Below are 13512 nucleotides of genomic sequence, written 5' to 3' on the forward strand. Positions count from 1 at the left end.
CATCTCCAACATCAGCCCGCCACCGGCGTCTAACGGACATATTGTCGAGTGTGAAGTCATGGTATCCGGCTCCCATAGGCTTGAAAGTATGGCTACATTTTGCCGGAGCTACACAGGACGCAGTATTGGCGCGTCTAAGAGTGGTTGGAGCCACTTCTCGCCGCTGTCTTAGTTGACCAGACAGTACCTGTACCTTGGCTTGCCCTCCTCAAAGTCCCGGATAACCTGGTTGGCGTCCTTCTCATAGGCCGGGTCTGAATCCAGGCTTGCACCTTGTTATCTGAAGCCAATTGCAACATCTCTTCGATCTCTTGCGGACTGCCGATCAAGCTACCACTGACGCTGACACCCTTCATGATCGGACTTGCGGCACCAAAAGAGGGCATGGGATCTTCGGCAAGACCAAGCTGCACGAAGCGGCCCTTGTAGCCCAGGGGGCCCACTGCGCACAAGTTAGCCGATAGACCCCCACTCGTCAATGGAAACAACTCACCGTATGGTTTGAATGGCATCTTCGGGTTCGAGATGGTGCCGATGATCAAGTCAAGATATCCGGCATGCTTCTCCTGCCACCCTTCCTCTCCGGTAGCAATGAAATCATCTGCGCCCATCTTGCGAGCATCTTCTTCCTTGGTCCTGGAGCGAGAACAACATGACGTCGAAACCGATCTCTACCGCAGTCAATGTCCGTCATCGGGTTGGAATTGGCTTTGATAGTCACCAGCATAGCAGAATGCTTGTCGATTCCGCGGACATTCTGGCGTACATGCTGCACCATGGAGGTGTGCTTGCATTCCATCTTTGACGGGCTCCAACCGAGCTAGGGCATTGGACCGAGACCATACCTCATCAACGTGTTCTGGGCTTTCGTGTGAGACTGGTGATGGGCACGCGCGATGCGGCCCCGCCAGCGAATGACGCCTCCAAACAATCGCGGCGTCTCGTGAGCAACTTTTGGAATTCCCTCTCATCGGCGCCATACAGTGTAGTGTTCGATTGCGGCCGCCTTCGTCGTCAACTTCAGGCGTGAGCAAAGTCCTCGTGGTTTGGCGGCCTCTGTCTCCCGTCGCTCTTGACTTGTGTTCGGCTCCGACGACAATCATTCTGGGAGTCATGGTAGAATGGCTTCCACTTTCCACAGACACGTTCACTTCTGCTCACAAAGCCTTGTACAGCATGATATCCTGCCTTCCCTCAACACACTCGTACTCCAGCCCTTCGAAACCAACGACATTCTTCAGCATGGCAGAAGCGTGAGCTCCACTGAAGATCGCTGATGTCCAGGAATCGATGTCCGGCGATGATAGTCCAACAGCAAAATAGTCGACCATCGTCATGCTCTGCAGTCTAGCTTGTGCACGAACGAACATGATCAGGTCCATCAGGTTGATTTGCATCTTGGTGACTCTGACATGCCTGAGTGCAGGAAGTGTCTGCTGTGAAAGTAGCCGGCTCGACTTAGAGTCCGCAATCTGCCGACAATCGGCAAGGAGAACGAATTCGAAAGTGAGGTCGAGAGACGTGAGTGCGGTGCTGCGTGCTAGACACACGAGTAAGAATTCCATGCCGTTGTCGGATTGCACCGTAGTGCCTCGCAAGACCAGTTTCATAGAGCTGAGGTTCAGACGTGATGTAGCATACGGAGATGTTGCCTGTCGACGCCCTAAATCATCGCCTCGACAAGCCCTTGATGATGTTGATGGAGATGGTTGTGAGAGTGCGGTGCAGACTGAGCGGACTGCTCTCCGGGAGTGATGAGGCGGCATGTTAGACAGGTGGAGCCGAGGGAGGAAGGCGCCGGAGTCTGGAGATCCTTGCTCTCCAACGGCCAGGCCTCGGAGGATGGCCACGTGGTGACGTGGCTGTGCCTGGACCGTGGACGTGGCTGTTTTTGAGTTCGATCTGGCAGGAACGGCGCGACCAGAATATCAGCAACACCTTTCACGCCTTGCCCGCGACTCTGCAGCTGCCCTGCTCTCATCGTTGTCCATATCGTGATTTTGCGCGAATGTGCGAGATGTGTTATCAGACAAAGGCTCCGACGTCCCGGTGTTTGGTGTTTATCGGCTTGTGAAGTTGTGCCGTCTTGGCGCGTCCTGCCCTCCACGCCCTCGTCTCCGACCGACTCCATGTGCAAGCAGTGCAAGCGAGCGACGGGTGGCGCCAAGTACCTGTCCCTTCGTGACTGCATTCCTGGTGTCCACCTTTCCCGCTTCCCTCAATCGCGACACTGACACGCCGACTTGGCCAGCGGGCTGATAGCAGCAGTGCATTGCACATCGCGCATGCACAACAACCATGTCTCGTGAGCTCGCGGAACGCGAAGTCCAGCGCTACTACCAGCCATGGCTCGCCGCCCACGGCTCCTCACTGAATGTCGCGAAGCATGTTGAGAGCATCGCGCAACTCGATCTCGCACGCCACCCAACGAGATGCTTCTTCATCTGCCAACAGCGATGGTGCTCAGAGCCAACAGAGCTCGCCCGTCAGTGCCCGACCAGAACAGGAAGCTCGATTGAATCCGTCAGCCAGGCCACGAATGACTACTCGAGAGTCTTCTCGTCGCGTACCAAGGACTTCCTCGCGCAACAGAGGCGAAGACACCATGACACGAATGTTTCTCAGAGCTGCCGACATCTTACGTGACTCAGCTCTCGCCGATGGGGCAGCTATATTTGGTGCTACAGCAAGTGCTGATGAGAAGGCCAAGCTGATCGTCACGCCTGCTGGATTCGATGGAGCCGTTGATGGCAGCATTCGCACAAGTACTGAAGCACAGCCATCGCCTCGAACCAGCTCCGAGTCGGAAAAGCACGATACCACAGCATCGGACTCCGACTCTGCACCTACCGCCAGACCGTGCAAAAGTCTGGCCTTCTCCATAGCAGACGAATATGCACGTTGTGAGACCGAGAACGGCACGGCTTTGACGCTTGGAACGCTGGAGAGGTACTTTTCGCTCTTCCCCCAGGGCAGAGCTTTCTCATTCACCGAAGAAGGCGCAGGCGTTTCTTCAGCGGACGAGAGCGCTAGCGATAGGGAGCCGCCTCCTTCAGTTGCGAGCGATGGTACGTCAAACAGTCACGACAGAGTGCGCCAACGAAAGCGCCGCATGGACCACAAGGAGCTTCTCAACAAGATTCCTGGAGCCAAGAATGTCATCTTCCTGCCTCTGTACGACAATGCCGAGGAGAAGCTGATCGCCGGGTGCTTCCTGTGGACAAGCGTGACTGGGCGGATGATCAGTCTGGATGCAGATCTATCTTGCCTACGAGCGTTCGGCAATTGCATAGTCTCGGAGGTGATCAGGATGAACATGCAATGAAACGAAGCGGCCAAGACGACCTTCGTCGCATCAATGAGCCACGAGCTTCGATCGCCTCTTCACGGTATCCTTGGCGCAGCAGAGTTTCTCATGGACACAGCAACGGATGCTTATCAATCTGGTCTCCTGACATCAATCGTGACCTGCGGAAGAACACTTCTGGACACTCTCAACCACGTTCTGGACTACAGTAAGATCAATAAGCTCGGAAGAGTTCAAATGCGCAGGCATGCGAAGCAGAACAAGGCCATTAATCTGACGTCGGACTCATCGATGGAGAGCCTGAATATGGTCGCCGAAGTCGATCTGGGTGTACTAATCGAGGAAGTCGCAGAAGCTGTCACCGCTGGACACTCTTTCAAGAGACCATTGGGCGGCGCTGTAGGTGGCAAGACGTCGCGAAGCGCTAGCAGCTCGCGGGAGCCTGTCAGGACCAAGGAGAGCAAAGAAGACCCTGCGTCGTCTTCAGGAGAGCTTCTCGATGTCAATGGCCACGTTTGCGTGCTCTTGGACATCAGCCCGCGACGATCATGGTTCGTTCGCATACAGCCTGGATCGCTGCGTCGGATCATTATGAATCTGCTAGGCAATGCCCTCAAGTACACATCGACTGGCTTCGTAGCCATTTCTCTGCGTGCCCAGGAGGACCCAAACAGTTCGAAGGTCAAATGCCTGATCCGTGTTGTTGACTCTGGTAAGGGTATGTCCGAGTCTTTCCAGCGAGATCGAGCATTCCTTCCATTCTCACAGGAAGACCCGTTCCAGCCGGGTACTGGACTAGGGTTGAGCATTGTCAAACAGATCGTTGACTCGTTGGGTGGATCAATCGATTTGACTTCTCAAAAGGACGTCGGAACAGAGGTCGATATCCGCCTGAGTCTCACGCCTGCCGGCGATAGTCCTGTTCGGCCACCAGACCAAGAGATGATTGACATCGCAGAACGAACAAAAGGTCTGCACTTGGTCCTTCTTAACGTCACGCCAGCTGGCCAGACTCGCGGTCCGGATCATCACATCTCACGACTGGAGCAGACACTTCGGGAAATCTGCACCAATTGGTTCGGTATGAAGGTCACCACCTCATCGGAGATGGAAGTCGATGGTGCCGACCTATATTTGTTTTGCGAACCACCGCCGATTGAGGAACTACTCGACCGACATGCCGATACGAAGGCACTCTCGCGCCGAGGCGTACCGATCATTTTGGTCTGTATGAACGATGAAGACGCTATGTCGATATCACGAGATCAATCAACGGCTCTCAAGCAATTAGGGAGAATTGTTGAGGTGATACCACAGCCTTGCGGCCCTCGAAAGCTCGCCAAGGTGTTCTCGCACTGCTTAAGAAGAGCACAAGAAGTTGCTGAAGAGACAGGTATGTTATCGAAGAACGATACTATCCCTCAAGCGTATGCGCTTCGAGCTGCTTCGGGATAATGAGGAGCTGTAGCGCGCTATCCAGACAGACGGGCACTGACATCTTTTGTGATAGGTGAACCCACTCCTGAAGCCTCTATAAGCTCTCTGCCGATGACACCCGCTGCAGAAGAGCCCGCTAAGCAAGACCTTAGTAAGAGCATGTCCTGCGCGATCTCATATCCTTCGCCAACGCCGTTTGATCCAGCAACACCGTCACTACAATCGTCCCTCGAGCCGCAGCCCAAACTGCCCGTTAGGAAGGACCACGATAGCACGGCTTCAAGCTCGGGCTCACAGTCGAAGGACGTATCTGAAGCGCCCAGCAGAGCACGTTCACCAGACCCCGCCTTCCACATCCTACTGGTCGACGACAACAAGATCAATCGACAGTTACTAGTCATGTTCATGAAGAAAAACAAATTCAGCTACCTCGAAGCCGAAAACGGACAGGAGGCTCTAGATATCTACGAAGCAGCATGTCACGTCCCACTAGCTCCCGCCGACGAAAGCGACCACGCGACAGACCCAGACACAACAACTCGACCAGCACCTACCCGCCACGACTCGCACCTTCCCCGTCGCTTTGACTTTGTGCTGATGGATATCAGTATGCCGGTGATGGATGGGATGGAATCAACTCGCAAGATTAGAGAGTTTGAGCAGGAGCATGGGTTGAAGAAGACGAAGATTATTGCGCTGACGGGGTTGGCGAGTGCGCAGGCGCAGATTGATGCGGCGAGTGCTGGGATTGATCTGTTTCTTCCTAAGCCGGTTAAGTTTGCGGAGTTGAGGCAGTCCCTTACGGATGAGTCGTGAAGGGAGCAGCGGTAATGGTATATCGGACTGGGACTTGTATATCGGGAATGCGCTCTGCAGGCAGTCTCAACGGGCTGAGCGGCTGAAGCCGCGACATACATGAAGGTGAAGGTCTAGAAGGGTCAATACACCCGAGATTCCCAAGACTCAAGGGCGGCGACATCGATCTGGCAAGCCTGCGTTCAGGGCTGTACCGTTCGTTCGGGATATCGACAGCGGATCTTCTACGCCCTTAGCGGGCTCCCACATTGAGACACATGGACGCTACCTATGTTGATCCTCCCAGTGCCGGACTAGCTTGAGTGAGAAGAGAGGAACCAGTCATCCGAGAGGGTATCCTGCCGGATGGAGCGAATCATCAGAGATAGAACGGGCTCGGCAATGCTTGGTGCGACGAAGGCGAACACGGTAGAGGAGTGTGAGGCAGAAGCTCATGGCGTGGGTGGGAGATGTGAGCACTTCAAGATAGAGGGTGGTGGAGCGCAAGGCATTCTAGCGGAGGCGTGTAATGCACGGATTGATGTGCGTGTGGCATGAGACGGCACAGGACGATAGAAAGCATCGATCGGATAGAATAGACATCAGACGAACAGGTTCAGATGAGGCCGACTCTCCATGCACTCTGTGGTCTCTTTTGCGCTGCAACCCTCCAACCATAGTATGTATGCTCAGCACGGACTGAATATGACTTATGTAGCATCAGAATGGCCGAGCAACTGACTCCGGCAGCACTCGCGGATCTGCTTGGACGACGGTGTACAGATACGGATCTCGATGGTGAAGATGCGTGGTGCATCTTCTGAGCTATCAAATCACACGTTAGTGGGCGGCGGGTAGAGCACGTCCGAGAACAACCTGGGACTTCCTCCTGCGTTGTTTAGTCGACCTGGGGCGAGCTAATACAGGAGCGTGACTCGCTTAACGTTGGCACATGTCTGCCAAGCCAGCATTCGAGACATTCCTGCTCAATCTTCGGCTATTTCCCGTAGTTCTATCGCGACTGCCGCTTCTCGTCGCTCAGTTCAAATCTCACGCTCACGTTCTCCGGTGATCGCATAACACACCACATCGGCACAATCGGCGAGATGTCGCAGGCGAGTACCACCGGTCTACACAGGTCTCAACATGCTGACGCTACCGCAGATCACAAAGCCGCAGTCCCTAGCATGTCTTGCCGTCTTCGACACCGCCGAACTCGCCGAGGCCATCTTCCTCGAGTTACCCATGCGCGGCCTTCTCGTCAACGTCCAGCGCACCTGCAAGCAGTGGAAGGCAGTCCTCGATGGCTCGCGCAAGCTCCAACAGGCCATGTTCTTCGAGCCGATCGCAGATCAAGCACTACACCCAGATACACCACACGAACTCGCAGAAACACGACCCGCCGCACATCCACTAGTCATTGGGCCATATCTCAATCCACGTGCCGACAAGTACAAGTACTCCCAGCTCGATGTTCTCTGGCGTCTCAACGCTTCTTGGCGCCGGCAGCTGGTATCTCAGCCGCCAATCGCTCGTGCGGATGTGCTCAATTCACGGCACGGAGACTATGCGGCTGGTGTGAGTAAGGTGGTGAAGGCTGGGGCGGTGGGCGTCACTTGGGGTGACATGTTCGTCGCTGGGTTTACTCGGCCCGATGAGGCTATCATCACTGGACTGACTCACTGGCGACTCTTCAGTCTAGCGGAGGGGCCGACTTATACAGACATTGCGGTATGAAAGAAGGCGCAGGATTTCAAGCTTCGAACATCAGATAGAAGGAACGAGATAGAGAGGCGACCGCTGCATTCAAGGGTCAATGGCGGCTGTGACCTGCGTGTGATAGCTCGAGTACGATAAACATACCTACTGCTGTCAAAGCGATACGGCCACTCTAGCACTTCCTCTCTAAAAGTAGTCGCTGCGGCGCGATCTTGCTTTTGTAGCGCTTGCAAGGCACCAATATCGGATCGGCAGCCATATCTTGTTGTCAAGAGTTCTTTACAAGAGGAGAGGTGAAGTGAAGCGCTTAAAGTTTGCTGCTGTCGTTATGGCGGCGTGATTACACGGCATATGTGATCCTGGTCAACAAACCTGCGCATCCCAAGCAAGCGAATCCACCACATATGGTCGCCAGGAGAGAAGACCAGACTAATTACAACGTGGTGCTCAATGCGCTCGGACTTGGTGAAGATTGAAGCAAGCTCGTCGTCCGAGCGAGGCATCTTGCATGCAGCACAGCCGTTCCCTACTTCGTCTCTCTAGGCCTACAGCGTGACTTACTGACTTATGCTCTCAAGGCAGCCTGGATGCTGCCGGACGTCGCATGTATTATGCCCGTGCTCTTCATGTATAGCATCCTGCCCTGACCTGCCCTCTCATCATATTCATTCCTCTACCAACTCGCTTTCTTCACCCCCGGTATCCGTCCCGCCAGCGCATTTATCCTAAACTGAAACTGTTCCCCCCGTCAGCACCTGCCTCATCCGCTCTCATCCAATCCTCCAGTTATCCTGCACTCACCCTCGCCATCCTGAAATCCGAAAACACACCCCTCCCCTTCCCTCCCATCATACACCTATTCTTAATCTGCGTCGATCTCGTATAACAGTGCATCTGTGTCAACTGCAATTGTGCCTGCGCGCGCGTCCGTTGGGGTAATGAGGTGTTGCGAATGATGTAGCGGAGCGCTTGGCGTTCGGGTTCGTGTTGTTCAAAGACCTTGCGCTTTGTGTGGTCGCGGATGATCTTGTTGTTGATGAAGCAGGAGAGGTCGAGGCGGCGGGGGCGGAATTGCGACATTGTGAGGGTTGGTGATGGGGTGTAGGGGGAGAGGGGGTGGTGATGAGCAATGAGATGCATGTAGGTGGTGGTGGTGATGAGGTCGATGGTACCTTAGTCACGGGCTTGAGGCTTCGCAGTGATGCGATATACGCCAAGAGGTATTCCCTAACTTGTACCTGGTACGCGGGGCAAGGAGGACTCCGATCTTTCTTACATCTCACGCGACACTTCGGAATGTGTCGCTTGACCACTTTCACGTCACGATGAGTCGATAAACATCATCTCATGTTCGAACCGGAAGCCTGGAAAGCCTACATGGCGCCGATTTTCGCTTCTGAAGACATTGCAGCCCTGGTGGCCAGTTTCCAACCACTTTCTGTCATTGAGGGCAGACCACTCCTTGTCCGGAGTCGTTCTGGCAACAGCCTCGTCAGGTTTGACAATGTCCTTGCCCGGTGTAAGGCTTTGATTGAGAAGGAAGAATCAAGAATCGAAAAGGCGAACTTGACGACTATCCTCGGCGTCGAGCATGGCATCGAGAGAAGAATACTGAACGACCTCGAGCATCAGCCGTGGGAGAACAAAGATGGTCTTTACATCATTCCGAGTCCAACGGCTCGAAAAGTCCAGGCAGAGCTCACGAGACGAGTCCAATTTTCATGCCTCGATCTCAGAGCCTTCACGAGAGAGCAGGATGTCAGCCTGCCGAGCCTAGAGAGACTCATCTTGGAACAGGACGCGCCTGACTGGAGATCTTTCGAGGGAAATGGCCGGCAGTTCTTATGCAGTGCCCAAGTCGCAGATGGCATCAAGACGGAACTTCGAGATGCCATCGGCGCAGCAGGGACGGACATATGTGATCTGCCATCGGCTCTTTCTGATGAAGTACCACTTGCCGTACTCAAACAATTGGGCAATGAGCTGGCATCTGAAATAGGCGGTGAGATTCGACCTGAGGGTGATCATGTCGTGTATGTCCCCAGCAACTACTCCGCTGCGGTAGAAGAAAAGCTTCGTCAAATACAAGAAGCACGATCACGGGAATTGTTTCAAGAGCTCGAGAAGGAAGGCTACTGTATCATCGAACCCGAGAGCTCCAGTGTCCAAGAAGCACGTAACGCGAGCGAGGAGCTCGGGCGCGCGGTTGCCCAGCATTACCAAGACATTCACGCTGATAAGCCGGCACCTCAGCTGATAATCATCAAGAGCGACAATCCGTATCTCCATTCCGCCGCATCTTGGCCAACTCAAGACATGACACTGATCATCACGCCGTATCGCCTTGAGAAGCACCTGGAAACCATGAAGGCCGCAATGCGAGAACACACAAAGAGCGTCTGGGAGAACGATCCACGCACGACTACAGCAGAAGGCATCATGAAGGTGATGAAGAACGAGAACCTCAACATGGGCGACAAATGGAAGCTGTCGAAACTTATAGCGCTGAGCGACCATCACGACAAGATTCGTGGAGTGGTGCATGATCAGGTCCAACAGCTCAACGAAGAGGACCATCAGAAGCTTGTTCAGCTCATCGAAGCGAGGCTCATCATACCGCTTCAGCTTTACACCGCTGGCATCAACTCGATCGAGGACGCCACACTCAAACAGCATCTTGAGGACTTCGTTACAGACCACTTCCGACTCGAGGTTGTGCCTCAGGTCGTCAAAGCGGCTCGTGATCAAAGACTCCTCAGTGATCGCAGTCGAGAACGAGAGGTGGATAAATTCCGCAACACAGCAGCCGAAGCCAAGACTCTTGCAGCTTTGCAGACGAGTGTGTCCAAGCTGCAAAAGAAGCTGAAGATCGAAGCGACAACCGACGAGGTCGTCAAACATGCCAAATACCGAACGCTACAAGCCGCAGTCAAATCTATGCGCCGCATGAGTCGCGGCTCCGACGTCCTGCAAAATCTCATCTGGATTATGCTCGCCCGACACAGCGAAGGCCTATTCATGAGCTCCGGTAAAGACACCAGCAGGATGATCAAGCAATACGCCAACGTCGGAGATGCAGAGATGGCAGCCAAGCTGAGCAGATGGCGGGACTTGCTCAAAGCGGGCGAACAGACCAAGGACGATATTAAGGCAATGCAGGAAGCGGCGAAGACGGCTGCTGAGGAGCTCAGTCCAATCTTGAGGAGGAAGAGCTCGGTGTCGTCACAGCATACTGCTACTCGCACTGCCGGGACGAGGAGTCCGACGCTGTCGAGGAGGAAGTCGTCGTATGCTATTGAGGATGTGGGGAATTCGGCGCCGCCGAAGGAGTGGCAGCCTTGATTGTGCGTTATCGTTGAGGGAAACTCTGCACTCCAAGGACGTTTAAGGGGATATACGTTGGCATTGTGGTGTCAGAGACTGAGATGTTCCTGAGCTCGCATACCGACCTACTCCTCGCACGATTCTTAAATGCCTGGCTCATTGGCCCCGACGCGCAGACGAAATCGCTGCAATCCTTTCTTGAAAATGCCACAACTCCTGAACCACATCTGTCAACCTTTGCTTTCATCCCAGATCACTGACCGGCTTGGCCAGAGCAAGAAACCTTGTGGCATCGATGTGTATCTCGACAGCGGCCATGCAGGCTTTGACAGCTTTGAAATAATGAGGCAGTGTCCTCCGATGGGTGGTGTGCCTGTTTTGGGTCAAATCCCAGAGATCTCGGGATTTGCCGTCGCTGTGGTGGGCTTGCTGGTGCGAGGTGTTGGGGCCGGCAATCGCGAAGGCTCGACATGACTGGCTGATGATTTGGCCTAGGTTTGCATACGGTGCCGGCATCATGGGCAGGTGGGAGGCTGTCATGGATAGCGAGGCTGTGCTGACTAGGCTGTGGCCAAGATGTTGATATCGCCAGGATATATAGATCTCTTTCTCACCGCATCGTCCTCCTCTGATGATCCGGCGGCACCGGGATATCATTCTTCCTATCATTCGCCTTGTAGTCCTCCTTATCCTCATCAACACCCGGCATCATGATCTGCCTCATCCACACTGCTCTCACATGAGCAACAAGCACAAAGATCCACATAGCCACCAGCAAGATCGTCATGATCGAAGCTACCCATAGTATCCCCTCACTCCCAAGCTGTTCACCAATCCGTATCGTCGCAATCGTGAAGCCCACATTCGGGAACACGAAAGCCCACCAAGCGAGATGAAACGTCATCTTCTTCACTCCTCCGAGCACACTAAGCATCGCAATGCAGAAGAACCACAAGCTGAGGCACCAGAGGAAGATGGCGATGAAGTCTGCCATGGTCTGGAGTACGATGATTATGCCGGGTCGTGCTTGGAAGTCACCCATGTCCTCGTGGAGTGCCTGCGAGAGGCCGATGAGGGCCAAGCCTGTGAAAGATGGTGGGCCGACGGCGATGAACATGCCGGGTCGGAGGTTTGGAGCGGGAAGGCCGAACTGCATCAGGCGGTGCATGTAGATGGCGTAGACCATGAAGGCAACCATCCAGCCGAGTCCTTGGAATGTGATGCCGGCGACGATGATGGCTTCGCGTTGGGATACTGGTTAGGAGTCGGCGATTACGCTTGCGAGCGTACCGGTAAGCATGACTGGGTTCTGTTAGTGTTGGAAGCAAGGAAGGGCATGATGGATCGTACTTGGGAAGATAGGCAGAACCCAACCCGGCGTCATACTCTGTATCGTCAACCGCTTGGCAGAGAAGAGGACCAGGTATTGCGACACAGCAGTGGTGAAAGTCGCGGCAACGTAGATCCAGAAGAGGACCCGCACGACCACTGTCAGCCAGGGCCCGGTGCTAGGTCCTCCGTAGATCTGCATGCAGCTGACCACACTGACGAAGGCGAGAAAGAATGTCGCAAAGAAGAGAGACTCGGTCGGGTGCATCAATGACTTCTTCAGGGCGCCAGGGTTCATGATGAACCGGGTTGCCATCATTGCACATAGTGAGAGGAAGATGACAAGGTCGAAGATGTAGACAACTTTGCCTATCGTCTCAAGGCCCGGAAAGCGGTTGGGTGTGTTGTGGAGGGGAAGAGCGAGACCTCCTGTGCTCATCGGTCTGTCTTGGTCAGTAGAGGTTGATATGGTTGGTAGCAATCGTTACGTACAGTGTGAACCATGCCCAAGTAAAGTGCTTAATCCGCTCCCGTGTCGGAACGAGATATGAAAGATCATCAGGAACCGGCAACCGCAAATCGATGCCATCGAGATGCTTGAGCTTCTCAGTATCATTCAAATTGACCTGCGACCCTGCTCTCGATGGCAGGGCTGATGTGGCGCGAGACGGGTTCGTAGATGGGAGGTACCGTTGCCAGAAGAGGTGCTGTTCGTTAGGCATGGTTATTTTGTATCCTGGAGGCTCATGATGGAGACGTGTTTGGCTAGGCAGCGTCTTTTACTTATGTTGTGCGACGTCGGACACTTGTGTCAGTCTAATGCATGATGTAAGTGCGAGATTGTGGTTCGATTGGGGCTCGATGATGGCATTGAGCCGACAGTAGCCATTGCTTTGGCTTTGGGCAGCATTGCTTGTCGCTGTAAGAACTTTCACATGCTGATATCTGGTGTGTACAGGCATTGAGATGCAGATGAGAGGGAGTGAGCAAGGACGTGATGTGTGGAACCTATTTCGGGATATCAGCGGACTGCGTGGTTGCTTGGCCTCCCTTTCTCTTGTCGATGCTTTGATCTTCACTCTTGTCCATCAACAATACGGAGATCGTCCACGTACCTGTGTGGTGTCAGAACGCATATGCCCATGCCGACTCTGGAGCCATACTTTTTGTTGCATATCGACACCCTCCTTACGTTGACCGAGCATCGCAAACACCCAGCGCCAAGAGCATCATCGAACAACCAGTCGGTCCGTTGAACAACATAGGCTGAACGCCCAAGTCCCGCCAAGTCTACAGCCCAGTATGGACGCCTTATCATGGCACGTGAAAGAGCTTGTATGAAACGTTGGGATGACGAGGCTGCCAAGTGCATGCCGCAAGCACGTTGGGTCGACGCGTACCTTAAAAGCACGACAATGAACCGGAAGGCGCAGTAGCATCGCAACAAATGCGTTGGGCTTGGCGATAACATTATTGGCAATGCATACGATAGTGCATGCGAAAAGATCAGAGCCCGATCACTTCGGTGTCTCAGAAAGTCAGGCCAAGTACTCTCCCCTTCACCATCATATGCGGGTGAGCTCGTCTTGCTATCGCCGTCT

General features: G+C 54.1%; 7 protein-coding genes across 7 annotated transcripts; 4 read left to right on the forward strand and 3 right to left on the reverse strand.

The window, feature by feature from the left end:
- Positions 1–134: 134 nt before the first annotated feature.
- Positions 135–1397, reverse strand: CLAFUR5_14476 (NADP-dependent alcohol dehydrogenase C 2; the record flags this gene model as incomplete). Its single annotated transcript, XM_047913624.1, has 3 exons — positions 135–442; positions 494–636; positions 1162–1397. The coding sequence occupies 3 exons, from the start codon at positions 1395–1397 to the stop codon at positions 135–137; spliced, it is 687 nt and encodes a 228-aa protein (XP_047769312.1).
- Positions 1398–2605: 1208 nt separating this feature from the next.
- CLAFUR5_14477 (uncharacterized protein) lies at positions 2606–3325 on the forward strand (the record flags this gene model as incomplete). Its single annotated transcript, XM_047913625.1, has 1 exon — positions 2606–3325. The coding sequence occupies one exon, from the start codon at positions 2606–2608 to the stop codon at positions 3323–3325; it is 720 nt and encodes a 239-aa protein (XP_047769313.1).
- Positions 3326–3358: 33 nt separating this feature from the next.
- Positions 3359–5560, forward strand: CLAFUR5_14478 (Virulence sensor protein BvgS; the record flags this gene model as incomplete). Its single annotated transcript, XM_047913626.1, has 2 exons — positions 3359–4700; positions 4818–5560. The coding sequence occupies 2 exons, from the start codon at positions 3359–3361 to the stop codon at positions 5558–5560; spliced, it is 2085 nt and encodes a 694-aa protein (XP_047769316.1).
- A 1125-nt stretch (positions 5561–6685) lies between these two features.
- Positions 6686–7276, forward strand: CLAFUR5_14479 (uncharacterized protein; the record flags this gene model as incomplete). The annotated part of the gene is made up of 1 exon (XM_047913627.1): positions 6686–7276. One exon carries the CDS (start codon positions 6686–6688, stop codon positions 7274–7276), a length of 591 nt encoding a protein of 196 aa, XP_047769317.1.
- Positions 7277–7931: 655 nt separating this feature from the next.
- On the reverse strand, positions 7932–8338 carry CLAFUR5_14480 (37S ribosomal protein MRP2, mitochondrial; the record flags this gene model as incomplete). The annotated part of the gene is made up of 2 exons (XM_047913628.1): positions 7932–7994; positions 8060–8338. The coding sequence occupies 2 exons, from the start codon at positions 8336–8338 to the stop codon at positions 7932–7934; spliced, it is 342 nt and encodes a 113-aa protein (XP_047769684.1).
- Positions 8339–8635: 297 nt separating this feature from the next.
- Positions 8636–10600, forward strand: CLAFUR5_14481 (uncharacterized protein; the record flags this gene model as incomplete). Its single annotated transcript, XM_047913629.1, has 1 exon — positions 8636–10600. One exon carries the CDS (start codon positions 8636–8638, stop codon positions 10598–10600), a length of 1965 nt encoding a protein of 654 aa, XP_047769683.1.
- A 592-nt stretch (positions 10601–11192) lies between these two features.
- Positions 11193–12633, reverse strand: CLAFUR5_14482 (Malic acid transport protein; the record flags this gene model as incomplete). The annotated part of the gene is made up of 4 exons (XM_047913630.1): positions 11193–11836; positions 11873–11884; positions 11933–12354; positions 12404–12633. The coding sequence occupies 4 exons, from the start codon at positions 12631–12633 to the stop codon at positions 11193–11195; spliced, it is 1308 nt and encodes a 435-aa protein (XP_047769682.1).
- Positions 12634–13512: the final 879 nt, after the last annotated feature.

The sequence above is a fragment of the Fulvia fulva genome, chromosome 13, assembly GCF_020509005.1.
Source record: "Fulvia fulva chromosome 13, complete sequence".
Taxonomy (NCBI): domain Eukaryota; kingdom Fungi; phylum Ascomycota; class Dothideomycetes; order Mycosphaerellales; family Mycosphaerellaceae; genus Fulvia; species Fulvia fulva.